The following is a 27,560-nucleotide window of genomic DNA, read 5'->3' on the forward strand; positions in this document are numbered from 1 at the left end:
TAGTTTTTCTGACAAAAACTTAAGTGTCTATAATGGGCGCGTTCTCCGCATAGATCAGTCCCAGGGCATGCACAGAGGCTGGTTAACGCAAGAAATGAACGATTAGGCAAAGAATAATTTTCCCCCTAAAATTGAAAAAATGGTAAGCCTATATAGCCCATGGAAATAGTTTTTCTGACGTAAACTAAAGTGTCTATAATGGGCGCGTTCTCCGCATAGATCAGTCCCAGGGCATGCGCAGAGCCCGTTTAACGCGGTAAATAGGCTTACCATTTACCATTTGCGGCAAGAAAATTTCGATTCTGGGAAGGTTTTTCACTTCTCCCAAAAAGCGCGTTTTTCTCGCCTAAATCTTTCCCCGCGATAATACGTGTGCTTATAATAGGTGTACGCGAAGAATAAGCTGACATTTGGAAATCCTTCTTTTATTTTTTTGAAATTTTTTTGATCTATTTATTTATTTGCATTTATTGACAATGACCAACGCTGAACACACGAATGCCGCGATTACTAAGACATTCCAAGTGCTCAGGACTTTCTCGTCAGTGCCGCGATGTACACCCAGATGGCGAGCACGACGGACGGGTAGGGATGTATGTGGACGGCCAAGGCAAACTCCACATTTCTGGACTCGGTCAGGTGGACTCCGGTGGACAGCACGCCTTCGATGACCGTCTCCACGTCGGTGAAGCTCATCGACAGCGGAAAGCCACTCATCTGCAAAGCGAGAAGCGACGCGATATTACTGTGCACTGCAAAACGTTAGCGCGAATCTTTATCGGGATAAAGGCGCGGGAGTTCTTGACACGTCGGGCCAGGTGGTATGGCTTAATTTTGACCGACACAAACTAGCGTTATCGAGCACACGTCTGATCGGCGTAAGCAAATAATAAGGCACAATATAAAGCATATGTTACGTGGTATAAGGTCATAATTTCCTTCGAAGGGGCAAAAATATCACAATGGAAGAGCGTGATACATAACCGGTTCTTTGATTTATATTTTTGCTATTATTTTGTACCAGATATGGTCTATAAGGTGTCTCAGCTCATTTAGCACATATGACTTGTAGGTATCTCTAAAGGACCAAGACCCTTTAACCAAATAGTATGTGATTGTCAACGGCTTACGCGATTTCTTTTAATTTTTTTATGTTTGGTCTGGACCCATTCTTGTGCCAGTGGACGTGTTACACTGGGTTATGTTTCCGTCCTGGTCACGTCCTCCTGTAATTCGTGTGTGAAATTGCGCCACGAAGGTCACAAAATCCGTAACTGTATTTAGATATGTGCCGCAGTTTTCTGCGCACACACCTCTTACCAGCGTCGTTTCCTTTTCATGCATCATGCGTCGACTTTGCGCTCATGTCGTCGCTGCGAGATTTGGGGAATCTGCATCGTCATAATGGCGAGGCCGCGTTAATTTTTTTTTATTTAAGGTGGTATGAAGCATTTCTTAATAGGGTATGAGCCATTCATTGGCTTATGTGACCAAGGAGTTTAATATCAGAGGTGATACGAGAATGTGTTTGCGTACCTATCGTCAAGGTGACCACCGATCAGGACAATGAATTTATTCGTACCGCTGTTCAAGACCCTGACTGACATCTGTATCATGTGCTAAGCAGCTGGGCTGGTCATCAACCTTCAGAGTTAAATGGCTCATGATGTTTTTTTCGGAATATGTGCACTTCATGCGTTGGTGAATGAAATCAAATTAAAGATTTTGCCACCACCAGTCCCTAAAGTTCAACTCTTTTTTTGTTTTGTTTTTAACAGCCACACACTTTCCAGACGCAGAGCGGACTAAATAGCAGGAAACATGAATCACCTTGTACGAAGTGAGTATCTCGGAGAGTTCCTGGATGTCGTCAGTGCTGGTCGATGTCGACGCCATCGACTCGAGCCTGGAAAAAAAAGTTGTGCGAAAGTTGAACAGACGGACGACTCTATGGTGGAAACCTCTCGTACTTTTGTTGTTGATGGGAACATGTGCTTGGAAAACAGAAAGGCGCTCCCTTGCAATCGGGGATTTACGCTACTATGACACGGTCGATGTGATCCGACCAGGAAACGTACTTGGGCGTGATAAAATAAGTGCAGAAGTGGAGACCAAAATTGTTCTTGCTCTACATGGAACAGAAGGCAAAAGGAAGAGATACTGCCTATAGAACAATATCAGTAGGGTAATGGTGCGGCTGGCCCATTCTCACATGGAGGCAACGTGGCATCAACTGCTTTTACAAAGTTATCCTTGAATAAGAGAAGCATTCGATTATTCTAGTGTGTGAGGTATGTGACTCGTACTTCGAGCTGAACATAAAAGCTTGAGAGCGAGCTAGTAAGCTCAAACTGAGCACTGCAGCTTAAACTGGTAGGTCCGTCATTTTTACAAATATAAAGACAGCCGTGTGAATTATGTAGATCAAGGTCGGGTTGACTCAAGCATTGTTTCCTACAATAATTACTAAAAGCAACTCTGGCGTTGCGATTGTTCAGCCGCCGCGGAAATCGTGGGTGCTAGATGGATTTGTCTGATCTGCGTGCATGTGGCTTCACACCTTCTTGTGGCTTCGTTTATTACGTTTTATTTGGACCTAAGCTGGCGTAAATTTCAAAGTATTTTATACTTTTTTTAATGCAGGAGATAACAAGAGTCTGCAAGCACTCATAATCGCTGCAAATTTCCCTGTTTCCGCCTGTTCATGGGTCCATGGCGTAATGTTCCCAATATCGGGCTTCTGTTTGAGGTCCTTTGTTCCAAAGCTCCCGTAAATCAATTTCAATAATGTTTATTTAATTATTTTTAACACAGTAATTTCTTAAATGTGATAACTTTGCAAAGTCCTGAGGCCGTTTTAAAGCCAGGAGGACGAATTTTAGTCAAATACATGTATCCTACCCACCATCCCCATACTGACTGAACTGCCCTGCTTGCAGACCCCATAGACACTAGTGCCACAGTTCGCCCTCCTAAGTACCTTATGACCACACACAATTTACCCCGCACAGTTGCCAACAGGCTGTGCTGACTTGCGGATAGATTCAAATGGAATCAATGACTCAATTATAAGGAGACACTGGCATGTTTAGTCAATGCCTCCTTTACTAGATGCCCGCCGCGTTGCTCGCTTTTCCATTGTAGCGGCGGTTCCCTTAGTTGGAGTTAGTTCAGCATAAATTCCGTGAGTGAAAAGGCTCGTTGCCTTTTCACCTTCCGGCGGATGTGGCAGCGGCGGCTGAATGCATCCGCCGGCGCGTTATATGCGCCGGCGTCTGTTAGCGAGCGTTATCGCGGGCCTCCGAGACGGTGACAGATGCCATGTTAATCTCAGAGGCCGCAGCAGGTGATTGCAAGTTGCAGGCGTTCGCCGAGAGAGGCGCTCGTTGCCTTTTCGCGTAGCAGAGAAAAGGGAGAGGGCCCGGAACCGAGCTACTGGACAACGCGGCAGGCATCTAGTAAAGGAGGCATTGGTTTAGTCAGCCCACGGAGGAAGGAAACTAAGGAGAGGCCCTGACGTCACTCTTTGTGAAGCAAAAGTGAAGCCGGAAGTTGGCGTTGCTCATGGCGATGCTCCGCCTTTCGTGCCACCCTCCTCTCTTGTTTACATCTTTCGCGAAACCACGCCGCGCTGCGCGTGGTGTCACGCGCGGAGCGCGCGCACTCGCGCAACATCCGGCAGAGCAGGGTGCACGTAACACAGCGCAACAAGACACGGTGACTAAGGCAAACCCGCCCACACAGCGCCTTTGCCACGGCACGAAACCTACCAGAGCAACACGTGTGAGCGCTCAAAAAATCAGAACAACGCCGCCATCGTGACCCAAAAGGCGTGGCCATGCAGCAAAAAAAAATTAAAAAGCAGCAAAAAAATGAGAACCTACTACGTCATTTCCGCCACACTTTTCTCCTAGCGCGCGGAGGGGGTAGGGCCTTTCCTTAGTTTCCTTCCTCCGTGAGTCAGCCGATGTTCTCCGCGCATGTTTACCAACGGCGTGGGCAGACTCGGTTGCAGGCATAACCGAATACGGAACTCAACAGCGCCGACGTGGCGCGGCGCTTGCCTGGGCAGTATCTTGCGGAGCACCTGGCTCGCGTAGCGGTTCCAGGAGGTGCGGAACCGCTCGCGCCACTCCATCACGCTCTCCTTCAGCGCATACTCGATCTTCTGCTGCAGCCTGGACACGTACGAGTTGTCCGTCGGCTCGTACGAAAGCTCGCTGGGCTGCGCCACGATTGAGGGGGAGAAAAGCAAACGTTTCGCTGAAGGTGCGTTTGAATAAGTACAGCTTACCAACACGAAATCGGAAATGCACCGCTTTGATGTATCTATTCGAAACGACCACTGCTTTCTCTATATGTTCTGATGCTTTAAAGTATAGAGAACCTGAACAGGAGATGCCATGGAGTTTCTGACACACGTCACCAGAGGGAGCTGCATCGTTGCCCTCTGGAAGTTGTGCAAGCCGGTGAACTGTGCTCATGTGCTCTCTCCTTTCGTTTTTTTTTCTCCGTTATCTCCCTTTTCTTTTTCTTATTTCCATCCTTCTACTTTTCTACCTTGACCAGGACACAGCTTCTGTGTGAAACCATTACAAAGGACAGGCCACAAATCATTATCGTCGTCATTCAAATGCCATGGTAATGATGGGTAGCACAAGGACTTGTCTGTAAAATTCGTGCTTGTGGCTTCTCACATTCTCGTGATGTTATTTATGACGCATCATCTTTCTAAATTCTAAAGCAATTATATATTTTTAAACGCTTCACGGCAATATGTTTCTGCACAAACTGCATTGTTGTACTTAGAATATGTTGTTGAGGATAATTATTTTAAAAATTCACTAGGCCGCTCGAAGCCAGAAGGCAGAAGCTTATGCAAATCATTGTACGACCCACCTACCGGCTGTATAGTCGTACTTACGGCTCCCGTAAACACAAGAACCTCAGTTACCTCCAGTAATTCTTGTACGAGAATGTATGGGAGAGGCAACAGAAACGTTTGATTTGTCTATTTTTGTTTCTCCTATACACTCACTACTACTGGAAGCCTATTCCACTATCCAGCTGGTAAATGAGCAACAAGTGAAAAGTCACCATCGTTGCTTGAGTTAGTGCGCGTATGTTTCTTCCCTGCACACGTGAGCGATCACAGCAACGCCGTAGAGTTAGCGAAGTAATGGAGACTTTTCGCGTGTCCGCTATTCCGACAAACGGGGGTGGTTTGGACGGATTGCCGGATGGGCGGGGGCATAAACGTGAGTGGCCGGAGCGGTGCAGCCACCTGGTGGCGTTGAGCTCAACCAGACAAACGCAGAGGTGGAATTGCAGTAAGCTACCGAATTCTGCTTCCCTGCTGGTGCTGATTTTCGGCGGCGGCTTTGCACCAACAGCTGGCGCCACCAATCTGGCCGCTCACCTTTACTACCCCGCTCACCCGGCCACCCGCCCGCACTTGCCGGAATACCGGAAGCATGAAAATTCGCTAATGATTCCAGAACTAAAGAGAAATTGGATGTGTGTTGGCACGTGCGTGGTGCCCAGAACCAAAGCATAATGCTTGTAATTCATCAGGTGCTTAACGGAGAATGTTCGCACCTGCACGGAGTCGAGGGTCGGGGGCACTTTTCCTTTGGCGAAGAACGGCTTCCAGTGACTCGACTTGCTCAAGTTGTAAGAAAGCCTCGATGGGTGCTCGTGCTTCTGCACGTTTGCCCAGATCTGGAAAGAGACAATGCGAATGGTATTGCGAGATTTTGTGGCTCGTAAGCAACTTCGGCTATCACACGCCAGGCAAGAGGTTAAAAAGGAGACAGAGATGGCGCTGACGTAAAATGAACTCCTATGTGATACTTCTTTAATTATATTCAACAAGCGTCGTTGAAATCGGTTGGACGGATGCCGAGCTAATTTCTTTCTCCATTTTTCATGCATTTAGCTTACGTAAGACCCATACCGTGTTCCCCAATTCGAATGCGTGTTAAACACAGAACAGACGTTCTCATTACGCAGCTGCTTGACCCATTTTCGGTTACGCATTACCGTTTTAGCAAAGTACAGTCACCAAAGCGCGTACAGACAACGCTGGTGGTATCACGTGGCGACGCTGTACTCGGCACTTCAGTAGACAGCGTTAAAGGGCCTCAAATCCCGTTTTATCGAAGTCGAGCAATGCATTTGATGTTAAAATAGGCTATTTCAGACAAAAAAAGAAATGCCGGAAAAAAGTGCTTGAATGAGTTCAACAGAAGCAGAGTTATCGGTAATCAAACACCCCCGTCGCTGTGCTTCCACTCCTTCCTCAATGACTTGCACTGCGAAGGCTACGGGGGAGCGGGACGTGCCCACAGCGCTCCACCTACTGACCGTTACCGTGGCGCGCAGTTCAAATTTGATTCTGGGCGTTCACGTCCACTTCCGATTTTGGCGCCCACGACGCGCCAAACGCAGTTGTCCTTAGCGAGGCGCAGTGCGCTAAGCCAGCGGAGTCGTCGCGGCACCCCGCGGCGGCCACGAGATCTACGCTACGCAGCAGACCGCAGCTACGTACAAGTGTAGGGCGCATGCGCAGCGTTAGCTTTGTAACAGGACAGGGCTTGAATGCGCACACGCGCTTATACGCTCCAACCTGGCCGTGCTACGTGGTGCGGACTGGACTTGTCCGGCACCAGCTTGACCTAAAGGCCCTTAAACTTCGTAAAGCAGCGACACTCTCCTCCTCCTTCACTCCTCCTCATTTATCCTCTCTTTCACGCTCCGTCCTCGACCGTGGCGCCGCCTACACTGCTCGAACGTAGCAACGGCGCCAACATGAGCTCCTCGCCACTCCGTAGACGCTTCTCGAGCAAGAATGGCACTGATGCACGGCGCGAGGCCCCACGTGATGCTATTAGACCAATAGCGACGCGGCGTTGGTCTCGGCCAGGGCGCGCGAGGAGGAGGCGGCATTCTTCAAAGCCTCGCACTACTTTACGAAGTTTAAGGGGCTTAAGCTTAACCGACTGGCCTATCTGTACGGAATTGCCGCAGCACTACCAGTGACATATTGTGGCAGCTGCTTCAACCACGCAGTGTCAGAAGAAACATTCTTCCATCTCCCGTTGTTCTCATTCATGAAAAACAATGAATAAAACGCAATAGATTCATGATCGCGCTTTTGGCGACGTCTTTACACAAGCGACTGCGTAGGACATAGCCCGACATTGAAGTAACGGTTTCGTACGCTCCCGTTGACATCAACGTCACCAGATGGCACCATGCGAGTATTAGCGGGGGGAAAGCAGGGAAGAGATGGGGAACGAGTTTATCGCAGGCATAAGTAACTCTAAGAGCCAAAGCAGAGATATGCAGAACGCTAGATTACGTAATAGTAGCACGTAAGTAGCTCATGCACACAGGCTAGCTGACTATTTCTTGTCACCCTGATAGAAAATAGATGCCATTAGCGGTCATCACCACCAGCTCACGTCAATGTCCAGCATTCCGGCAATCCGTAAATGTCGATACGATTTATACAAACGGCATTGACTAGGGATTTTCGGCTTATTCGTAAACGCGTTAACATTAACCTCGACAAAATATCGCGTAAATAGGGAGCTGGTCACGACATCTTGCAATGCTTCGTCCAACATAGGCATGTTAGGGACGTTGTCCTGGTAAGTAGTTGCTCTTGTCGAAGAAAAAGAAAGAAGGTTGCATATTAGCGATTACGTCGCTGTTGACAGTTTACACCAGCAGCTAAACAGAATATTCATGGTTGACGCAATAACCGGTCTGTGTCCTCTCTGGTTAAACGGGGCGCTACCAGATGGCGCCGCCAACCAGGCCACGCACCTTTACGTCTCCGGATATCCGAAATTCCACCAAGTTCAATACGTTTCCTGACAAGATTTTAAAGCGTCAGTTTTACTGGCCGCGAACTTGCGGTTTCGCCGCGCCGGTGCTCCGGCAGGCACATGACGTCACAACGCGAGCCTCGCCGCAGATATTTCTCTCTCTCTCTCGCTCCCTCGTCACTACTGCGCATGCGCCACTAGTAGCACCGAGCCACAGGTGTTCCGCCTCTGCGCGGCGCCGCGCCTTTCCTCCTCCGCCGTTTCGTATGACGTCACACCGCGTTCCTTGTCGCTGTGTTCGCCTCCGCTCACTTCGCCAGCTGCGTCGCATGCCTGATAACATGTCGGAGGATAGGATAACATGTCAAAGGAGAGCTCGCCGGCGCCGCAACCACAGTTGAGGCGGCAGTATGGACGGCGACAATTCTGATAAGCAGGAGGAGGCCTGGAATCGAAATCGGAACGAGATGAAGAGGAAACGAATCGCCCAGGAAACAGACGAACAGCGCGCTAACGACTGGCTAAGCGCCGCAACATAGCTAGGCAACCAGACTAACATGGACTTGCAACCAAGATTAACGAAGGCTAACCATGCTATGCCTTAGCTTTCGTTACGTATATCCTGGCATAGCCGAGCTAAGCCATTGCCAATTTTTTTATGCTTTCCATTAACGTCCTCAATTCCATGACTGCACTCACGTTGTCGTTGCCGACGAGGCACCCCACGCTGTGCAGCGGCCCGTAGCTGTCGGTGGCGCTGTACGAACGTCCCGTGACGGCGTTCCAGATGCGCACGTCGCCGTCGCGGCTCCTAGCGGAGCTGTGCTCGCGGGTGAGCACGTACGCGGTCTGTCCCTCGGGAATGCCGCTGCCCAGCAACAGGTACGCCTCGGCGCCCAGGTGCAGGAAGTAGTTGCAGAGCAACAGGGCGTGCTCCTCTTCGTCGCCCGTCAGAACGCGCAGGAATTGCTGCGGGAAACAAACTTCCATCACATACCCGTTCCAACGTCCTTGTGTGCAACCCCCTCCACCCCCCCCCCCAACTTCTCGCCCGGAGAGTCTCGAGTACGTTATCGCCATATCCGCATCTTATCGCCTTATCGCAACTTATCACCTTTCCGCAACCTCACAGAACGTAGTGCTCCGCGTAGTACGGTAAAGGGACAATAAAGACAAGCTCTATTAGTTTAGTTTCTGAAATAACAGCCTAACAGCCTGGTCACCCTTACCATGAGATAAGGTTTGATAAAGGGTTTACTGAAGGCCTATTTGGTTGATATAGTTACAAACAAATAAAAAGAACAACGCTGCCTGACGGTTGAATACAAGGAGGAGACATTCGCAGGCTTGGTAAGACAGAGAAGATACGCAAATTGAAAACCTAGTCATCCAGCCCAATGCACTCGAACTTGTGCCGCCGTGGTGACGCAGAAAAAAAAATTACTCGGTCGATGCGCCCTTCACGGAGCTGAGCTCAGCTCTGACGCCGACTTGGCCACCAAGATCGGTGCGCCACGCCGACCAATCTGGGAAGCCATATTGTCAATGCGAGCTGCATTGGGAGCATTAGACGTGGCGGGTTGTGGACGAAAGACAGAGAACTGAGACACACTTAGTGTTGGCCGGCACAAAATACGGTCACGAGCTCTGAAATAAACTCAATTTCTGCCCACGGTGTGTCCTGTCACTCATTCCGTCTCTTTCTCCACGTCTGCTGCATATGTGGATCTCTACTTACTGCATATCACCAATTTATAAGAAGCCAACAAACACTGACACCAAGGACAACATAGGGGAAACTACTTGTACTTAATAAATGAGTATAAAGAAACGATAAATTCATGGAAATGAAAGTGGATGAAAAAACAGCTTGCCGCAGTTGGGGAACGATCCCACAACCAAACGATAAATTAATGAAAATTTCCATTAATTTCTAGTTTCTTTAGTTTATTTATTAAGCGCAAGTAACTTCCCTTATGTTGTCCTTGGTGTGAGTGCTTGTTGGCTTCTTATGATATGACTAATAAAAATCGGGCCCCTCGCTTAACCCCCTTTCTTCTCGTTTATGTCGTCAATTTATAGTTGTATGGTGCAATTCTTCCGCACCACTAAATGGCTCCACCATCACAGTAGCGATGGAATTTCTACATTTACTCTCATTCCGCAGGAACTTCCTAGTCCTGACGTTTAAAACAACCTTACTAATAGTCATGTTTAGTGGGGCGGGACAGCAACGACGAAAAACGGCAGGGATTCCGAAATGTTGAAGGAACTCCTCCTGCTTCGTACAGCGGAATAACAATCGGAACACGTTTCCACGGGGTCATCGTCCAGCAACAAGATACGTTTATTGACAATGCCCGAAAAGTACCGTTGGCTTAAATACCAAAGCTTATACTGCAGCGCGAAGGCAATGAAGCAGCATTGGGAGAAGCAGCGAACAGGACCTAGCACCGTGCTTTTTATCCTGGTTTCTCTGTTTTCGTTTTGGTTATGGGATGTTACAGGGGTTGCAAACGTACAATCTAGACCAGGATAGCTCATCGAGCGCCCTCTACTGAAACCAGCCTTGTCCCGGAAGTTGGGGCTTCATGTGCACGTGAGTTCGGCATTTCTTATTCTCTTCCCTTGAAATACGTGCCCGTTTTGGAGAAAGATACCAAAGCAGGCCGGAGAACTCTCTCGGGAAAATGTGCAGAATTTTCCACCGAAGCGCCGACAGCGCCGCTAACTCGAGTGGCGAGCGCTGGAAACACAGGTGATTGAGAAAACTCATGGCGTAATTAAAAAAAAACGCATACGGATTCAGATTACCGTTAAAAGCTCTTGCCGGACATGTAGAGACAACGACACCTCATAACACGGTGAAAAAAATAAACACGAAGAAAAATTGCTACGGCCGCAATATTATCTGACCGCAGCATGTACGCCCTGCTTCCGGGACACGTCGCCGCACGACACCGCACTTGCGCTGGCTTCGCCTGTTACGGGCTCGGCGAATGGCGAAGCGACATCCGGGAAAACACGGCAGAGATCAGTGAGACCAACCTTGCTCTTAGGCTGCTGAGCACGAGGTCGCGGGATCGAATCCCGGCCACGGCGGCCGCATTTGGATGGGGGCGAAATGCGAAAACACCCGTGTACTTAGATTTAGGTGCACGTTAAAGAACCCCAGGTGGTCAAAATTTCCGGAGTCCTCCACTACGGCGTGCCTCATAATCAGAAAGTGGTTTTGGCACGTAAAACCGCATAATTTATTATTATTTTTTAACCTTGCTCTTCAAATGCTTTTGAATAGGCAGTATACTCACGTCGCAGGTGCTCCAAATATCACAGAGCCCTGGAAACAGCACGCTGTCTGACAGCGTCGGTATCAGGGACACGAAGCGAGCAGCCAGCGCCTGTGATAAAAAAAAAAACACTGCGAAACGTCCTGTCTAATACGCGAGAATAAAAATATGCTGTTGTTGTTTTCTGGACATCTTAAGTAGTTATCTTTGTGATGTTACGTTGCATTAGGAAAAACAAAATCAACTCAGTTGGGACTAGACTTTTTCTGACTATACCTTGAATGCTCTTTCCTTACAAATTGCAGAATATGAAAAAAAAAAGATCAGAAGCATCAAGATTACAACAGCCCCATTCATCAATTTGAAAGCAATATCGCGACATCACAAGCTCTGCGTTTGTACTTCACACGTGTACGTTTCGATCGACTTATATTATGACGTTTACAGAGTATTTTATCATCGAACATCCAGGGTAACTACCTTGAAAAAATAGCCAGTATCTCTTAATTCCCCTGTCATGCGCCGAAAAGTCTCTCGCCTCGGCCTATCTGTTTCTGGCCCAAAGTGACAGGGTGGAAAGCATTTTGCTTCGACACTACTATAGTTTACCAATAGTCAGCAATTTATTTAAAATATGAGTCCTAAGCCAGAATATTGCTTCACATAGTCGATAGAATTCGGCTTTTTCTGTTAAATGCAGAAAATTTCATTTCAATCGCTTCGGCGGTTCTTTCGGCTTTTCACACCTACCCAAATGGGGGATATTAGTGTGCGCCTAGATCCAAAGCTCCCTCTTCGCATCGAAAGAAACCTATCTCAAACGAAAGGTAAACTGCTTCGAAAGCTTTGAACAGCTACGGAAGGCTGGAAGCATTTTAAGGTCGCTCAGCACGTCTCACAAGGCCGAACTATCATCGAACATCCAGTGTAACTACCTTGAAAAAATTGTCAGTTTCCCTTAATTCCCCTGTCATGCGCCGAAAAGGCTCTCGCCTCTGCCTTCTTCCAAAAGATTTATTATCAAAATCACGTACTTCAATCGCGCTGGATACAACCCACTTGTTTCGTATCTTGACGCTTTGATCATCATTGCAAAGTTCATATTCCTCCAGGAAATACGGTAACATATTCCCAAGAAAAAAATTCTACCCAGAACGTGCCGTGACTGGAATCAGCTGCCCGTCTAAACCGCCAGTATTACTAACCCTGACAGATTGCATGAAGAACCTAACAGATCCTTTTGATGTATTTTCCTTTTGTTTTTAGATCTATTTTTCGTTGACTTTGTTTCTTTTTGCCTGTGTATGCGTGCACAGGGCAATGACCTGTGTGTCACCATCTTCGTCATTCCGTGTACCTTATGACTACATACCATCACATTTTATTTTAGTTTTGTTGTTGTTGTTGTTGCTTTTTTTTCTTATTTTCTGTTTTACGTCAGTGCACCTTATCAAATATGTAAGTGTTCTTTATATGCCCCTCCACTCTACGATGCTGTAAAGCCTTGAGGGCATAATAAATAAATAAAACACGGATCACCTTCAATAAATCACCCAAAGTGTTTTTTTTTTTTTTACAAACAGAAAAGAACCAGGCGGCTCTGGCGAAGAAACACATACGTATACTGCTCGTAAGTCTAGGTCCAGACAGTTTTAAATCGCGACTCGACGAGTGCTCAAGGCTTTTTCGCTTTGAAGGAGTATCGCCATGACATTTACGACTTGTCACTTTTGTGCGTTAAATTGCGATGCGAACCCTCTAAACCTCGAAAGAAAATATTGGCATGCGCCGGAGAACCATAAATTATTACTACACTACTTGTTTCTACTAACCAGTTTTGGTTTCGTCACCCGTGAAGTGAATACGTCATGATGTCATGACACGCCGAGCCGCTCCATTCATGCGATCGCTGAGGCTCCCACGCACAAGCAACGTCATCACATTTAGTCTTATTGATACGTGATGTCAGCAAATCTTTTTTATTCGTCATGACGTCACGGTAATGCCATAGACGCGAGGCCTGGCATTCAGAGACCAACTATAGTGTGATATTAAAATATTTTGTGAGTGCCTCCCAAGTACTTTCCAAGTGGCATCTTTTTACGTGCAAAAAGCGTGCACTAAATTCTACAACTTCGAAACTAAGTTTCAGTACTGCTTTAACCTCATGAATCACTGTTGTCATTCTCCTATAGGCCAGATTACATGCTCGTCACCTCGACTCGATCAGAGATGTAGGTCATGAGATTGTCCAAATTTCGTCATATCGTCGAATTCGCCATTTTCTTAGCCCCAATTGGCTCAGAGGGCTGCTACAGCCTCTACCAGTGGCTTAAAATGTCGCCATTTCACAATGTGACAAAAATGGCGGAATTCGACGTATGAAATATATAATAAATTACACCCCACGGACTCACCATGATGTCTTTTGCCGTAGCTGAGGCGTCCTCGATGAAGCTAGGATGCCTGGCCGAGTCCATAAGCTGTTGGGGCGGCGCCAGGGGTCGCAGGAACCGCGGCACGAACACCCACTTGCCCGAGGCGTCCATGGCGAGCGCCTTGAGGAAGCGGCGAGGGTAGCGGGACTCGAACGAGCTCTGCCACTCCTCGGCTTGCTGCAACAGCTGCGGGGGCTCGCTACTGTCACACTGAGTGAGCGAAGGAAAAATATGGCATATTATTACGATATTATCGGTAGATACCCGAGAGACGAGCCGCCGTGAGAACGACGACGAAGTGGGTCTGTGCCCTTGGCGCGAGTGAATGTCGGCCTGACGCTCTGGCTCCAGTCTAGTGTAAATAGTCTGTAAATAGCCTTTTTTGACTGTGTCTTTCTACACGTAACAATATTGTTAAATACTGCCGCGTTTTGAAGGCAAAATCTACTTAGCTGACTACACGCGGAGTTGTCGCATCTCGGTGCTATTGTAACCACTTCCAGAAAATATAAGGACGGCCCTTTCGCATCTTCAGAGCATCGTAGCCACTCGCAAAAGAGGTATCAAAATGCAGGTCTCAACGAGAAACAATGCGATAATTAGTTGGAGAGAAGGTAAAATGACCGGGACGGGCGTAAATCGCCCCAATATAATAAAAAAAATTAACCACATTGCACTTTACTCCTGTAAAGGATGCACCGCCGTAGATATAGGCACGTTGAGGCGAAGCCACCACACTGCACACTTTTGGGAAATTGAGTGAGTTCGCTTGACCTGAGCTGGGCTCACGCGAGGCGATGATGTGGAGCCAATGGGTTCCATCCATCCATCCATCCATCCATCCATCCATCCATCCATCCATCCATCCATCCATCCATCCATTCATCCGTCCGTCCGTCCGTCCGTCCGTCCGTCCGTCCGTCCGTCCGTCCGTCCGTCCGTCCGTCCATCCATCCATCCATCCATCCATCCATCCATCCATCCATCCATCCATCCATCCATCCATCCATACTGTTGTTCTGTCTTCACCATTCATAAGGTCCCACTCCTCCGGTATCGTTACCTCCTCGGTTACCGAGTGATCAGGATCATAGCATAACGAGAAACTTGGCTGGTTCGCAAGAACCACACCTCTGATAACCGAGTGGGTAGGCGGCGGGTTCGAGCAGTGGTTGAGGATTTACCTCACAAACCTCGTCTCGAGGTGGACCCGCCTTCCGGCAGGAACTGTGGACCAACGGTTGTGACCCGGGTTGCGGCAAGTGCCATCCGCGGAAGCGCTTGTTCAGGGCGGAGACTCTCCCCGCCAGTAACGATGGGGTCGCAGGCGCACTGCTTTCACTGTACATCCCGGAGCAGGAGGCAGAGGTGGACAGCGAAGGGTTGTTGAATGCAGGGCGGCAATGCCCGCAACTGGCCGCTGCTTATAGGGCCGAGGTGGAGCTGCGATAAGGCATTGTCCGAAAATGACCGGTGTTTAAGGTCGAAGTAGAGTTGCGGTAGCGACTGCAGACAGTTGGTGGGAGAGGATCAACACGGTCCTGCTGTAATGTTACTTAGTCAGTCCTTTTTGGTTCCTGGCAACTTGGGGCACTGAGTGCGTACCACTGCATTTGTGCCACTCGTCGGTGGAACTTTTGGATGCCAACTTGGGCCACTGCCGCTTCCGTCTGCAAGCCGACTTCAAACTGCAGGCTTCTTACTAAATTCCCACGGTGGCGCAGGTAGCGACGTAGAACCGTATGACCACACGGTGAAGTGAGCGTTCACAGAGCGAAAAGAAAGAACACACTGCATGTCGTAATGGAACCCGTGACCTTGCGGTCTACCTTATCACAGAGTTTGGGTCTCAGCCCGCCAAAGCTGTTTGGCGACGTCCCGGACGATCCCGATGCAAACACTCACCCGCGCCCTGAACACCTCGGGCGACTGCAACCCCGGCTCCACCGTCATGTAGAAGGACACGTAGGTGCTCGAGGCAGGCGCGTCCAGCGCCGGCGACCACGGCTTCGCCTCGTGGGCGTAGCCCAGGAGCACCACGGGAACGTCGACCCGGAACGTGCCTTCGATCTGGAAAGTAGCAGCAATACCACACGGCTCGCGTTAACGAGACGCTAAAGAGAACGATCAAGATCGACCTTGGAACAATTACTTGATCTGTATTAGTAAATTACACTTCTGCAGTACCGAAAAAGGCACTGTAACCGAGATAGAGGGCTTGGTAGGCCGGGAATCACGCAAAAACTATAGGCAAGTGACGACTCCTCTTCGTAGTTTCTGCATTCAGATCCCAACTGAACTTCTGGAACCTTTACCAAGCCACAAAGGCCCGAAAACGGGGGGAAAATACTTTGAAATCCGTGACATCACATTTACGTGCCGGAGCTATAGGAATTTTTTTTAATGAACTTCGGCTTTCATTTTCTCTTGGAGCAATAAACCACTTAGAGGGAAATTAACAAAAATAAAGTTCTGAAAGAATGTTTTATCTGTCCAAACTCATTCACAGTTTCGCTTCAGTGCTCCTCTGTGTCACGGAAAGCCGCTCACGAATACGTGCAGATCTCACCATCGGTGTATCTTACAGACGGCACCGATATATTTGCTATAAAGGGTCCCAAGCGCCTTGTCTCACCGAGCGCCAACAACATGGCCAGTTCCAAGATCTCTTTCACAATGGTCTGAGCACTTCAGATAGGCGCCCATTCTCTGTGGAAAAAAAGTTCCTGGATCTTGGTTGTGCCCCAACAAACAGAGATTAGCTCTGAAACCTCCACGGGACTTTCTCAAAGGCAGCGAGTTGTTAAATTTCCTGTGAGCAATAGCTTATGTGCATTCGCGCGGAATTCCCCACCGGCGACCTCAACCGCGGGACCACCTCGAGCAGCGTTGTCGCAGTCGTCGTTCGATTCGGTGACAACGGCATGCGACGCGGCCAGAGCCCCGTGCAGTTGCCGCCGTGTCCTCGGCGCCGTCCTGCGCCCGTACAGCCGCCGCTATCGCTCCGGCGGCGCAGTCCTGCCCCCAAGGACAGGTCCTGCGAGGCGTCCTGCGCGCGCTACTCTTGCTTCGTGCTGCTCGCCGTCCTCGTCACGACGACCACGCTGCTAGCCACGCCGGCGCTGCTGCTGACGCAGCTCGATCCGTGGCGGCGGGACCACTTCACGCTGGACGAAGACCTGCGACGCTCGCGCGACCACAGCGTGCACCCGTGCGACGACCTCTACCGGTGAGTTGGGGTGGCGCGGCTGTTCGCCTTTACTGCCGAACGTAACGCAGAAACGCCCGTGTAGAGTGCATTGGGTACAAGCTGAAGAACACCCGGTAGTTAATTCACTACGGCATACCTCATAATCAGATCATGACTGGAATGTACAGACTCCGAACATAATATTATTTTTTAAGCGCAGCAAGGAGGAAGTTTCAGTTTTTCGGTTAGCTGTATATATATACAGCTAACTGATATATATATATATATATATATATATATATATATATATATATATATATATATATATATATATATATATATATTTATATATATATATATATATGTAGTGTGATTGCTGGGTCGTCATCGCGGCTATATACGGCATCGGCTTCACAGGGTGACATTGGCGCCACACGTGACAACCACGTGCCCATGTGGCCAGGAAGGGATGTTCAGTATGAATAGGAAGACAATCTTTTATGATTTATTGCTGCTTTCATATTCTCGCCATAATACCGCTTATGAAATAAACTCGACATTGTCGTCATGATACGTCTATGTCGAGTATACTAACTTGCTGCGATTCATATCCAAATAATAGGGGAAACGCGTTTTTGCTATGATATTGCGCAATATATGAACTATGCACGAAATTTCTCTACTAAGCAACGACAACAAAAGAAATATGCAGACCTCGCGTAGTGTGGGAATCGATGTTAATGTACCCATTTTGCAGGCAGCAACAATGGTCCAAAAATGGACGGGGTTTTTCAGCTAGCTAATGGGCGAACGTGTTTGTGTAAATAAGCAATTGCAAGTTACTTTTGCGTCGGTATTTTGACAGAAGCAAGGCATGCCACAACATACATGTCATGTCTTGTCATTCATCTCATATGGCGCATGCCACGTCAACCATGCCATTCAACTCACGTCACAATACAAACGCTATGGAACGACATGTCATGACATGTCGTTTCTGTTACGTCATGACATGCCATCGCGTTCACGTCGTGTCACGCACGCATGCAACGCCTGCATGTCATCCTTGTCCTGTCATGCATGCTGTGTATCTCAAGTCATTCAGTTGAACGAAATTGTTAAGTCGAACCAAATTCAGTTGAGAAAGAATATCCTCAGAGACAATATGGCCGCCATCCTCTTCCGAAGGCACGTCTGCAGCAACTGGGACGCCAATTCGCGACGTCGCAGCCCGCCGCTGCGCAAGTACAAAGCCATTTTCGCCGGTCACGTGGTCAAGCACAACCTATTGCATTCCCTCCCCAAGCACTCGCACAGGGCACGAGACAAGGCAACGGCGCTGCTGCTCAAGTGTTTCAGCCGGGTAAGCGAGAGGGCGTCGCTGTCGTTTTACTGCCGTTAACTACAGAAGCAACACACACCAAGCGCGTGTGGTGCGTGTCGCTTCTCTACGTCCTGTGTGTTTATAGCGCTCGAGTTTTCATACTAATGCATTACCGAGAACCCACCTATCCATCTTTATTCATTTGGAAATCTCTTGTTAAGGCTTTTCAACACGACTACATTGTCGTTCGTCTTTCGGTAGCCAACCATGGTGCCACAATATTTCTCTGTGCTTGTAAAATTAGTAACTACCACTAGCTCGTAAGTGAGTGAAGAAAATAGAGGTGTGCGAATATTCGAAATTTCGAATACCAATCGAATATTTTCCTTATTCGAAGCGTATTCGATTCGAGAAATGCATATTCGTAAGTTCCCGAATATTCGAGGACGGCCGAATAATGGTCGAAACGGCGAATATTCGGACAGACTGTGAATAATTTAGCAATTAACGAATTATATGCTTGCTCCACATTCTCCTAAAAACATGTTTATTCACTGAGAGCTTCACATGATCCGCTCATTATCTGTATGCTCTACATCAAGATGGCAAGTTGGGCCAGTTTGTTGGGATTCATAGTAAGGTTCGTTACAGCGCAACACAAAACAGGGACAAAAGAAGGTACAAAACGACGACACAGCGTTACAGCACTGTGATCTTAAGTGCTGTAACGAACGTTACTATGAATGTGTACGCTCTGTTCCAGTCTATCTGCATCAGGCCCGTGAGACATGATCAGTTTCGATTTTTTTTACCGAGCTTTATTCCAGGGCTTTTTCATAACAATATATGATGCACTTTCGGGCTTTGTAGGTATGCGCAATAAAATATGCACCTAGAAAATATTACCTGGACAAATGTTGTCACAGTGCATAGAGAGCCCTTACTTTCTGAACATGTTGAGCAGTATATTTTCCTTCGCGATAATCTGTAACAAGCATTTACCTGACAGAGCATTACCTGACATTACCTGAGTGCATTGCCTATAATGAGTGCATCTTTAACCTGAAGCAGCCTCGTAATATGCAATATTATTTTTAAAAGGGTAATGAAGCTATTGTTACCTCGTTCTGCAATTTTTTTATACTACACATATATTCGATGTTCGATTCGATATTCGAAGACAGTTTTTCGCCTTATTCGTATTCGATTCGTATTCGAAAATTTCAATATTCGCACACCCCTAGAAGAAAATAAAGATGGTATTTTCTGCCTCTGGCCTCTGTGTTCCGTGATGTATGCATTGAATCTTATGGCCAACGCTTCCACCAGCATCGTCTCGGTGGCAGAGTGCGTGTCCATTACCATGACTTACAAAGTCCTGTAGAACAACTCAACTTCTCAGTAGCTCGTGCTCGTTAGAAATTCTGACCGGCTCAGTGAAGTTCATGAGGGGGGGGGGATAAAAGCCAGGGTTTCAAGGAATCAGTTCATCTTCAGCAAGTTCCTCAGGCATCAATTCCGAGACTAGAAACACGCCGAGCCGAAACAGACAAAACCTATTTATATCAGGCAAATCTTCCGAGAGAGGTGGAACGACTTTTCGGAGCCCAGAAAAACACGGCTCTATGCGATCACTGGGAAGAAAATATTATCCGTGACGCCAACGCCCATAAAATACGCGCCGCAAAAAAGGATAACTCTATGGAAGAGGTTTCTGTCACCAAAACAAAAAGAAAAAGAACACTTGCGGCACAACCAATCTGATGATGACTATCAGAGGCGATGCGTTAACATTCAGTCAATGTAGCGACAAAACATTTTGCGACCATCGACACGAGTTACATATGAGGCGGGAACTACCGCGGGACTCATGTTTCAGTGGCGAAGTGGAACAGTTATCATCTTTTCCTGTGCCTCTACCCTGTTGTCAGACTAAATGCCGCACGTAACAGCCGCGTCACATGAAGGAAGACCTTTGAGCCGATCGTCCCTCTCTTGCATGCGTAATCATGCGATCGACAATTAAAATTTGGAGTCGGATATCCCGGAGCACAGACACGATAGAAGCATTCTTCCAACTGATACTGTGTAAGAACACGAGTGCCTCTAACTTTTCAATACAACCATGCCTACTTACTGCAGTCAACAAAAACAGAGTTATTCAATAGTCGTTTGGGCGTGTGCCAGCGATAATTATCATCACACTTTGTGTACCCTTCACCACATAACCTATCTGCACAGGTGGTCTTCGCGTGCCTCCCAGTGCCTTATATTAAGAAAACCATCAAGCTTAAGTTTCTACACCCTGAAACCTGGCTGCGACGTTGGAAGTACCTTGTGTGTTTACATTTATTAAATGCTAAATACCTTACCGCCAACAGACATCGTGAGATGGGTTCTGCAACATTTTTGGTTGTTGTTATTTATCTTTTTGTATCCACTCCTGCTAGGCCGCTGTTAAGAGCCCGCAACATCTATGAACAATATGAACAAAAAAATAACCAAGAAGTGCTAGTCTTACAATTTCTTAAACATGACTTCACTACACGTTCGCCTTCGATTTCGCGACTTGAGCATGTGTTTTAAGTAAATTATTTATTGGTTAATTATCAGATAGCATCTTTAGCCACCTGTACACTGCGACATCTGAAGTGTGTAATCCACAGGTGATTTTTCCAAGATATAGAGTAGAACAACAAAAACAAATGGCGTGTACGTAGGCGTGGACACAAGGCAGAAGGTGCGATTTGTTTTGCTCGGGACCGCAGGGCTGCAGGCAGAGCTCGTGGACTATTCCGAAATTCTTGCAAGAGGTGGGGCTTCCCTGGCCGCACAAGTCCCCAGCATCGAGACCCGAGCTCATCGGCACGCTCGTCAAGTCGTCGTTACACTTCGGTATACACATATTCTGAAAACAGTGTCCTGCGGTATACGTCAGCTGAGACGTAATCGCTACAGAAGCTAGAAGTTTTAGCATGAATTTGCAAGGGTATTTTCAAGATTAGAATTTTTTTTATCCTCTGTGGCATATGTAGCAAATATTTACGTATTTAGCTGGATAACTTGAAAAAGTAGACATTACTTACTATGCATAATTGACAAATTACCAATTACGCCAGTCAAACTTTTAACTAATTACTGCAGCTCACATGTTTCAGTGCGCGAATTGAAGCCAGCGATTTTATAAGGCGCAGTCACTTGAAACGGATTTCGAAACCAACGGCAGCTCTGAGATAAGTGTTTTTAAACTTCAGGTAAAAATGCACTGTTACATTTACTTTTTTACCAAAACGCCTGTTTACGGATTGAAGCTGAAAAATTACTGAAACATCAATGCCGTTTCTCGCCCACCTTAAGAACGCATACCTCGAGGCGGATGTCATTCTCAGAATTCACTCCAAGACAAAATGAATATTCCAATGATGAACAAATGCTTAGTAGTGAATGTTTAGATTGATTACTTTAGAACACATCGCAATTTCTTAATTGTAGCTGGTGTCTTTTAAAGTTATAAAGACACCAGCTATAATTAAGAAATTGCGATGTGTTCGAAAGTAATCAATCTAAACATTCACTACTAAGCATTTGTTCATCATTCAAATATTCATTCTGTCTTCTCAGCCAAATAATATCTAGCTTTCAGAAAATTCAGCTCACAAAGTAAAATTGTTCTGTGTTCTACATGTGTGTTTTAAAAATTCTATTGACGATGAAATAAAGCATCGGAAAAGAAGCTAGCTACCCCGTCAACAAGTGTAGAATTATTTACTATGATATTGATCTTGTACCGTTTCTCAAGGTGAAGCACAGTGTCAAATACCTTGAACAAATCTACGAAGATTGCGTCAACCTGTTTACCGAGATCTGATGCTTTAGCAATGCCGCTAATGAATTCAACCAGTTGTTGTATTTGTGTCGAGACCACAATAACCATGCTGACAATTACTACGTCAGATTCCAGGTAGCCAATGATATGGTTATAAATTATATATTCGACTACTTTACAAGAGCGACAGGTTCGCAAGACAATTAATCCATAGTTAACATCTGGCCGTTACCGGACTTATATGAAGATAAATTTTTAGCACATCGCCACGAATAATGAACACATGCAGTTGATAAAGACTTACTGCGTAAAAATGTTAGATAATGCATCCTCCAAAAGCATTAACGAAGACGGAAAGCTTTACAAGTGCCACCACGACCATTGGTTTTCTTAATATCGAGATTTACCACGTAGAGTGTGGCGCAGTGATATCATTGTTTATGTTACCATGCAGTTGCATGAAGTAATTTGAACGTTATTTTGAGTAAGACAGACTGATATAAGCTAAAACGGAGATGCAATTGTAGTAAGCTTGTTGCGTATCAGACAGTTCGTTAATTACAAATGTTGTATGATCCGTTCAGACGAGGATCGCTTAAAGCGGAAGCAACCTTACTGTAAAATAGAAGTATTTCACTGGTTTCGATTTAGTCTAAAATTCTTCCTTCACTTGATTCAAAAGAGGGGATTTCACAGGCTCACCAGTGTGTATTAGGCGCCGTAGCCTACCCACAAATAGGGGCAAATATTACCTCCACACCCCCCAGTCGCCGTAGTTGGCGTCTATAACCTACATTATATTCTCTGTAAAATTCTATCCCCGTCTTCTCCACAGAAAGTCATCTGCAACGCGGTCCTGCCTGCGGTAGCAGCGTTCCGGCAAGCCTTCAAATGTCAGCCGCATAATCTACTCGTGACGGACTTCACATGGCCAGAACCACCCAACGAGACAAGCAGTGCTTGTGTGTAGTGCGCCGAAAACCCACAGTGCTGTGTTTAAGCAGGGAATTACGCTTTCTAATAGCCCAAGCGCACCGTACTTTTTCTTTCTCTCAGTGATTACAACCCTTCCATTCTAAATGTATAGAATGCCTGACAATGTGGACACGCGAAGTGAACGACTATATTGCAAGTTTCAGCGAAATGTGCAGAAACTAACGCTCCGCTAAAGCGCTGTGCATTACTTCATGGAATCACAAAGCTGATGAACTCCGCTGCCCTCTGCGTTTGCTTATGGACGTGTTTTCGAATGTTTTCCTTATGAAAGGGTTTCCAGGAGTTCCCTCCGAAGTTCAATGATTCACCGCATTTTTTTATTGGAAAGCCTGCTTTTAGGCATGTTAAGTATGGTATCACAGATTTACGAACAGATTTGTCTCGTGCACTTCCTCAATCGAGGTGACTTTTGCATCACGTCTCAAGGCAAACATGGAGATTTGTCCGCTGTGTGAGCAACGGAGGTGTAAAACTGCCGTGTATATGAAACACGTTAGATGTAGCTCGAAGACGAATTGCTACACGTGCTGTTTATTCATAGTGCTGTAGATCTGCATAGTAAGTAATTGCTTAGAAAAAGTGACAGAGCCCGTCTCACGATGCACGTTGATGGTAATGCGCTCAGCATAGAAGCAATAGAGTGACAACGTATTGACACCGCCGAAAGCACGTTGCATATAGGGCGTGTACGGCAGCGGCACTGCTCCCTCGTGCTTCCTTCAGAACGTTCTGCGCCACCTAGCGACGCCACCACGGAGCATGCACGTGGCCTCCGAAATGCATGGCGCGCCCGTGCTGGCGGACGCTTAGGAAACGTCATGCGGCAGCCAGGCTCCTCTCTTTCGCTTCTCGGGAATGCTGCGCCCTCTAGTGACGCTGAAGTGACGACATCTAGTGACGCCATCTAGTGAAGTCCGCGCGCGGCCTCCGAGACAATCGTTGCGCGCCAGTGCCTGCGAACGCTTACGAGAGTTGATTCCCCGTGCATTCATATGGGCGCAGCTCGTTGAAAGCATTGGTTTAAATCCTGCTTTTAGGCATATTAAGTATGGCATCACAGATCTACGAACAGATTTGTTTCGTGCACTTGCTCAATCGAGGTCGTTCGTTGAAAAGAGGCGCATAACCCAGAGTATTTTGCGCCACAAACGGGTGCAGGCACAACCTACTGAAGCGTCTAGCTGCTGTCCTTGAGAAAACCTTGTGACGCGGGTTGGATTCCGCTCCAGCATCTCTCCAGTCATTATAACGCGCTTAAAGAAGGGAATTGCGCTAAAAAAGACACGGACGAGTAAGGACATGGACGGGCGCAAACTCGCGACTGATTTTATTCAGATAGATTTTATTTGATAAGCTCCATTGTGTCTGCGACCTGCCGTGCCCGTTTTTTCGGCTATTGCCTCAAAAAGTATTTAGTGCCAATAGAATTCACAGCTCTTTTTGGCCACGTGTTACCGTCTGTTGGTCATTTAAAGCGCCTCTGCAAAATTTTGAGATCGGAGCTATGGCGCCAAATCAGACTTTTAAATCACTGGCTGCGTTTGCTCGCCTTTAGCACAGACTCCGAGTGGATAGGTGAAGCTAGGTTACAGTCCTATCGGCGACAGACTTCCCAAGCGGTCGAATTTTGGTGGGGGTGCCTTTTGCTGAAGCTTCCAAAAGGCAGGCCTAGAGAAAAAAGTCTTGACTGTGCGATTTCTCTGCTGGCCGACACGGTACTACCACCCAAGATAGCCGATGTGCTAAAGAAAAGACCTAAGTTCTGCATGGAGCCTAATGTGCCAGCGCACGTGTTGCTGTCGTTGAATCGACAAGTGGCGCGCAAAACTGGTGAAGAGGACCGTGAAAGGTGTCTTCTTGATGGGCTCGAGTGCCTGCTGCGTACGGCCACCAAGCCTCAAGTGTCTGCGTGCCTAAGACAGTCAACTGTGGAAAGGGACGCCGAAGAAGTCGTCTCTTTCTTCAAAGAACATCAGCTGATGCTTCTACAGGCGGACAAGGAGGGAGGATTTGCCGTGCTACCAAAGGGGATGATTCACGACAACGCCGTTGAGGCCGTCGGAAGGAACATTGTCGCCAAAAACGTGAAGACTTCCAAGGTAAAGGCTCAAGCCATAGAATTGTGCAAGGACTTGGCTTTAGATAGACTTTCAAGAGCTGTTAACAACTGTAAGCGCAATAGCCTAGAACTGTTTTTTACCGTGAAGACGCACAAAGATGACAAGCCGTTCCGGTGTATTAGAGTGAAAGGGATACGTGGCAAAGAGATATTAGCTCTTCTCCAAGAGAGTTTAAGGAATTTAGTTATACAAGACCCTTTTGTTGTGAAGAATTCAGGTGATGTGGTTTCTTTCCTACAGTGTTCCTCATCATTAGGTTACGCTGTCTCTTTTGACATAGAAAACCTGTTCTTTTCGATACCGCATGATGACCTATTTTGTGCAGTTAGGTCTTGCATCGAAGAAAATGGTGTAGTAGATTTTCAGAATACTAGCGGCCTAACCGTGGACAATTTCATGAAGCTACTAGAATTTTATCTTGAGTCCACTTTTGTAACTTTCGACAACCATTTTCATGTTCAACGTCAGGGCATTTGCATCGGGTCTTGTGTGGCACCGGTACTGGCTAACATTTTCCTGGCCAGCATTAATCGTGATCTGGTGTGTTATTTGGACGACAAGATAGTTCTGAGAGTTTTTAGATACGTGGACGATTATTTGATTTTTAAGAAGCAACCCGGTTTGACGCACACGGTTACAGTGCAAGGGACCGTATCTGTCTTTAAACGACACGGGAGGGGTCTAACCTTCACCCACGAATTACCGGAACAAGATAGATTGCAGTTTTTAGATATTAACATCACTTTAACACCAGATCACACGTGTTGGATGTACTCACCACGAGCCCGGAAAGACCTGTTGCCTTTTGAGTCCGCTCATTCTAAGACGGTAAAACGCGCCATTGTTATGCTGTGCCTGAAGGAAGCCCTGCAGAGATCATGTGTTCACCTGGTAAAGGACAGCCTCAACAATCAGATTGGCAGGTTACAGAAGGCTGGTTTTCCCGTTTCCGTCGTGGCTGCTGTGGCAGAGAAGCTTCTGCAAAGCTTGAAACCTAGAACACCTCAAGAAGGTGGCGGTCAACCGAAGACCAGACCGGCGGTTCTCCCCTATATTCATATGGTCTCCCACAACCTAAAGAATGTAGCCAATCGCTACGGTGTGCCGGTGGTATTTTCTGCCCCGCGCAAGTTGGCCTCTTTGGGCCCCCGGATTGTCTCCGGCGAGGAATGCGTGCGAGACTGCACGAAACGTCACGCCACCCAGTTTGTCAGGTGTTCGGTCGGGGTTGTGTATGAAATTCCCCTGACATGTGGAAAAGTTTACAATGGCCAGACGGGCCGTTGTATAAATGAACGACTAAAGCTATGTTCACACTGGGGTCGTAACGCGCGTAACAGCTCTTTCGGCGTATCGAACGTAATGGCTGTAAAAAAAGTTACGACAGTTAAGCCGACACCTTTGTTCACATTTCCTGCAGCGTAAATTACGGCTTTTACAACAGGCCAATCAAATTTGGAGCTGCAGAATCGACGTCACCAGCGGTCCAATATGGCTCCTGTCAACATGCGAGCGCTGGCCGAGATCGAAGAAATTCACGCTCAAAACAAACTTATAGTCATGTATTCAATCGCACAAAGACGATGAAGGCGACGCAGAAGGGTTTGGGAACGGCAAGTATTTCTCGACAGGGCCGTGGACGGCGATTTTCACAACCGTTTCGCCAAGCTACGAGTTGGTGACGCTGTGATGTTTCATAACTTCACGCTCATGTCGCCCCAGCAGTTTCGCTTCCTTGAAAACCTAGTGAGGCCACTCATCCAAGTTCGGAGCAAGCATCTGCGGCCATCGATTTCCTCGGCGGATCAACCAGATGAACTGAAAACAGTCTCACAAGGTGCACTGCACAAATTTTCACGAACACAGCCAACCTAATTGTGCGCACGGAATGGCGGAATGGCACTTCCCGCGCCCGGAGCTGTCTGCAGACGGGAGGACGGAAGTGTCGTCAGCGGTTGTTGAAAACTGAAAGCTCATCGGTCATTGGCTGTGTCGCAACGGTCGTAATATAACAGTCGTAAATGTTGCCGACCCTTTAACACTCTCACCCACGATTCCGCGTGAATTGCGCACGTTGGTACCTTTACGTTCGCAGTCTGAACTAGACGCATACGCTTGTTGCGCTTCCGCTTACGCACGTTACCAAAAATCGGCGCCTTACGAACGTAGTCTGAACATAGCATAAGGGAACATAAGCTTTCTATGGTTAACGAAAAAGGGTCAAATTTGCCCTTACATTGCGGCGCATGCCCTTTGCCTACGCCTGATAAGCATGCCAGCCTTTGCTGGCTAGAACTAAAATCTTAAGGCGCAGTCGTAACCAGGTAGCACGTGAACTCGCAGAGGCTTTTTACATTGATAAGTCAGGTGATAAATGCGTAAACGATTCTAGTATCAATTTGTGTAAGAAAGAGAAAACGGTCTAGGCATGTGCGCTTAGGCAATGATTGCATAAAAATTTAGGTATATATATATATATATATATGTTCTTTCTGAATAAAATCAGTCGCGAGTTTGCGCCCGTCCATGTCCTTACTCGTC

General features: G+C 47.2%; 2 protein-coding genes across 5 annotated transcripts; one reads left to right on the plus strand and one right to left on the minus strand.

The window, feature by feature from the left end:
- Nucleotides 1-462: 462 nt before the first annotated feature.
- Nucleotides 463-15,646, minus strand: LOC139046885 (coiled-coil and C2 domain-containing protein 2A-like). 4 transcript variants are annotated; one of them, XM_070520810.1, is made up of 9 exons: nucleotides 15,469-15,602; nucleotides 14,748-15,006; nucleotides 13,543-13,773; nucleotides 11,147-11,236; nucleotides 8,535-8,804; nucleotides 5,599-5,721; nucleotides 4,065-4,225; nucleotides 1,831-1,906; nucleotides 463-717 (listed from the first exon to the last, which is right to left on the minus strand). In XM_070520810.1, exons 2-9 carry the CDS (start codon nucleotides 14,910-14,912, stop codon nucleotides 529-531), a joined length of 1,305 nt encoding a protein of 434 aa, XP_070376911.1. In that variant the 5' UTR covers nucleotides 14,913-15,006; nucleotides 15,469-15,602; the 3' UTR covers nucleotides 463-528. The 4 variants fall into 4 exon arrangements, with proteins under 4 accessions (XP_070376911.1, XP_070376913.1, XP_070376912.1 ...); XM_070520812.1 differs by lacking the exon at nucleotides 14,748-15,006 and having other exon boundaries at nucleotides 15,469-15,646; XM_070520811.1 differs by having other exon boundaries at nucleotides 14,757-15,603.
- Nucleotides 15,647-16,391: 745 nt separating this feature from the next.
- LOC139047032 (uncharacterized) lies at nucleotides 16,392-22,873 on the plus strand. Its single transcript, XM_070520977.1, has 3 exons — nucleotides 16,392-16,792; nucleotides 17,942-18,116; nucleotides 22,739-22,873. The coding sequence occupies exons 1-3, from the start codon at nucleotides 16,392-16,394 to the stop codon at nucleotides 22,871-22,873; spliced, it is 711 nt and encodes a 236-aa protein (XP_070377078.1).
- Nucleotides 22,874-27,560: the final 4,687 nt, after the last annotated feature.

Source organism: Dermacentor albipictus, chromosome 6 (assembly GCF_038994185.2).
Source record: "Dermacentor albipictus isolate Rhodes 1998 colony chromosome 6, USDA_Dalb.pri_finalv2, whole genome shotgun sequence".
NCBI lineage: Eukaryota > Metazoa > Arthropoda > Arachnida > Ixodida > Ixodidae > Dermacentor > Dermacentor albipictus.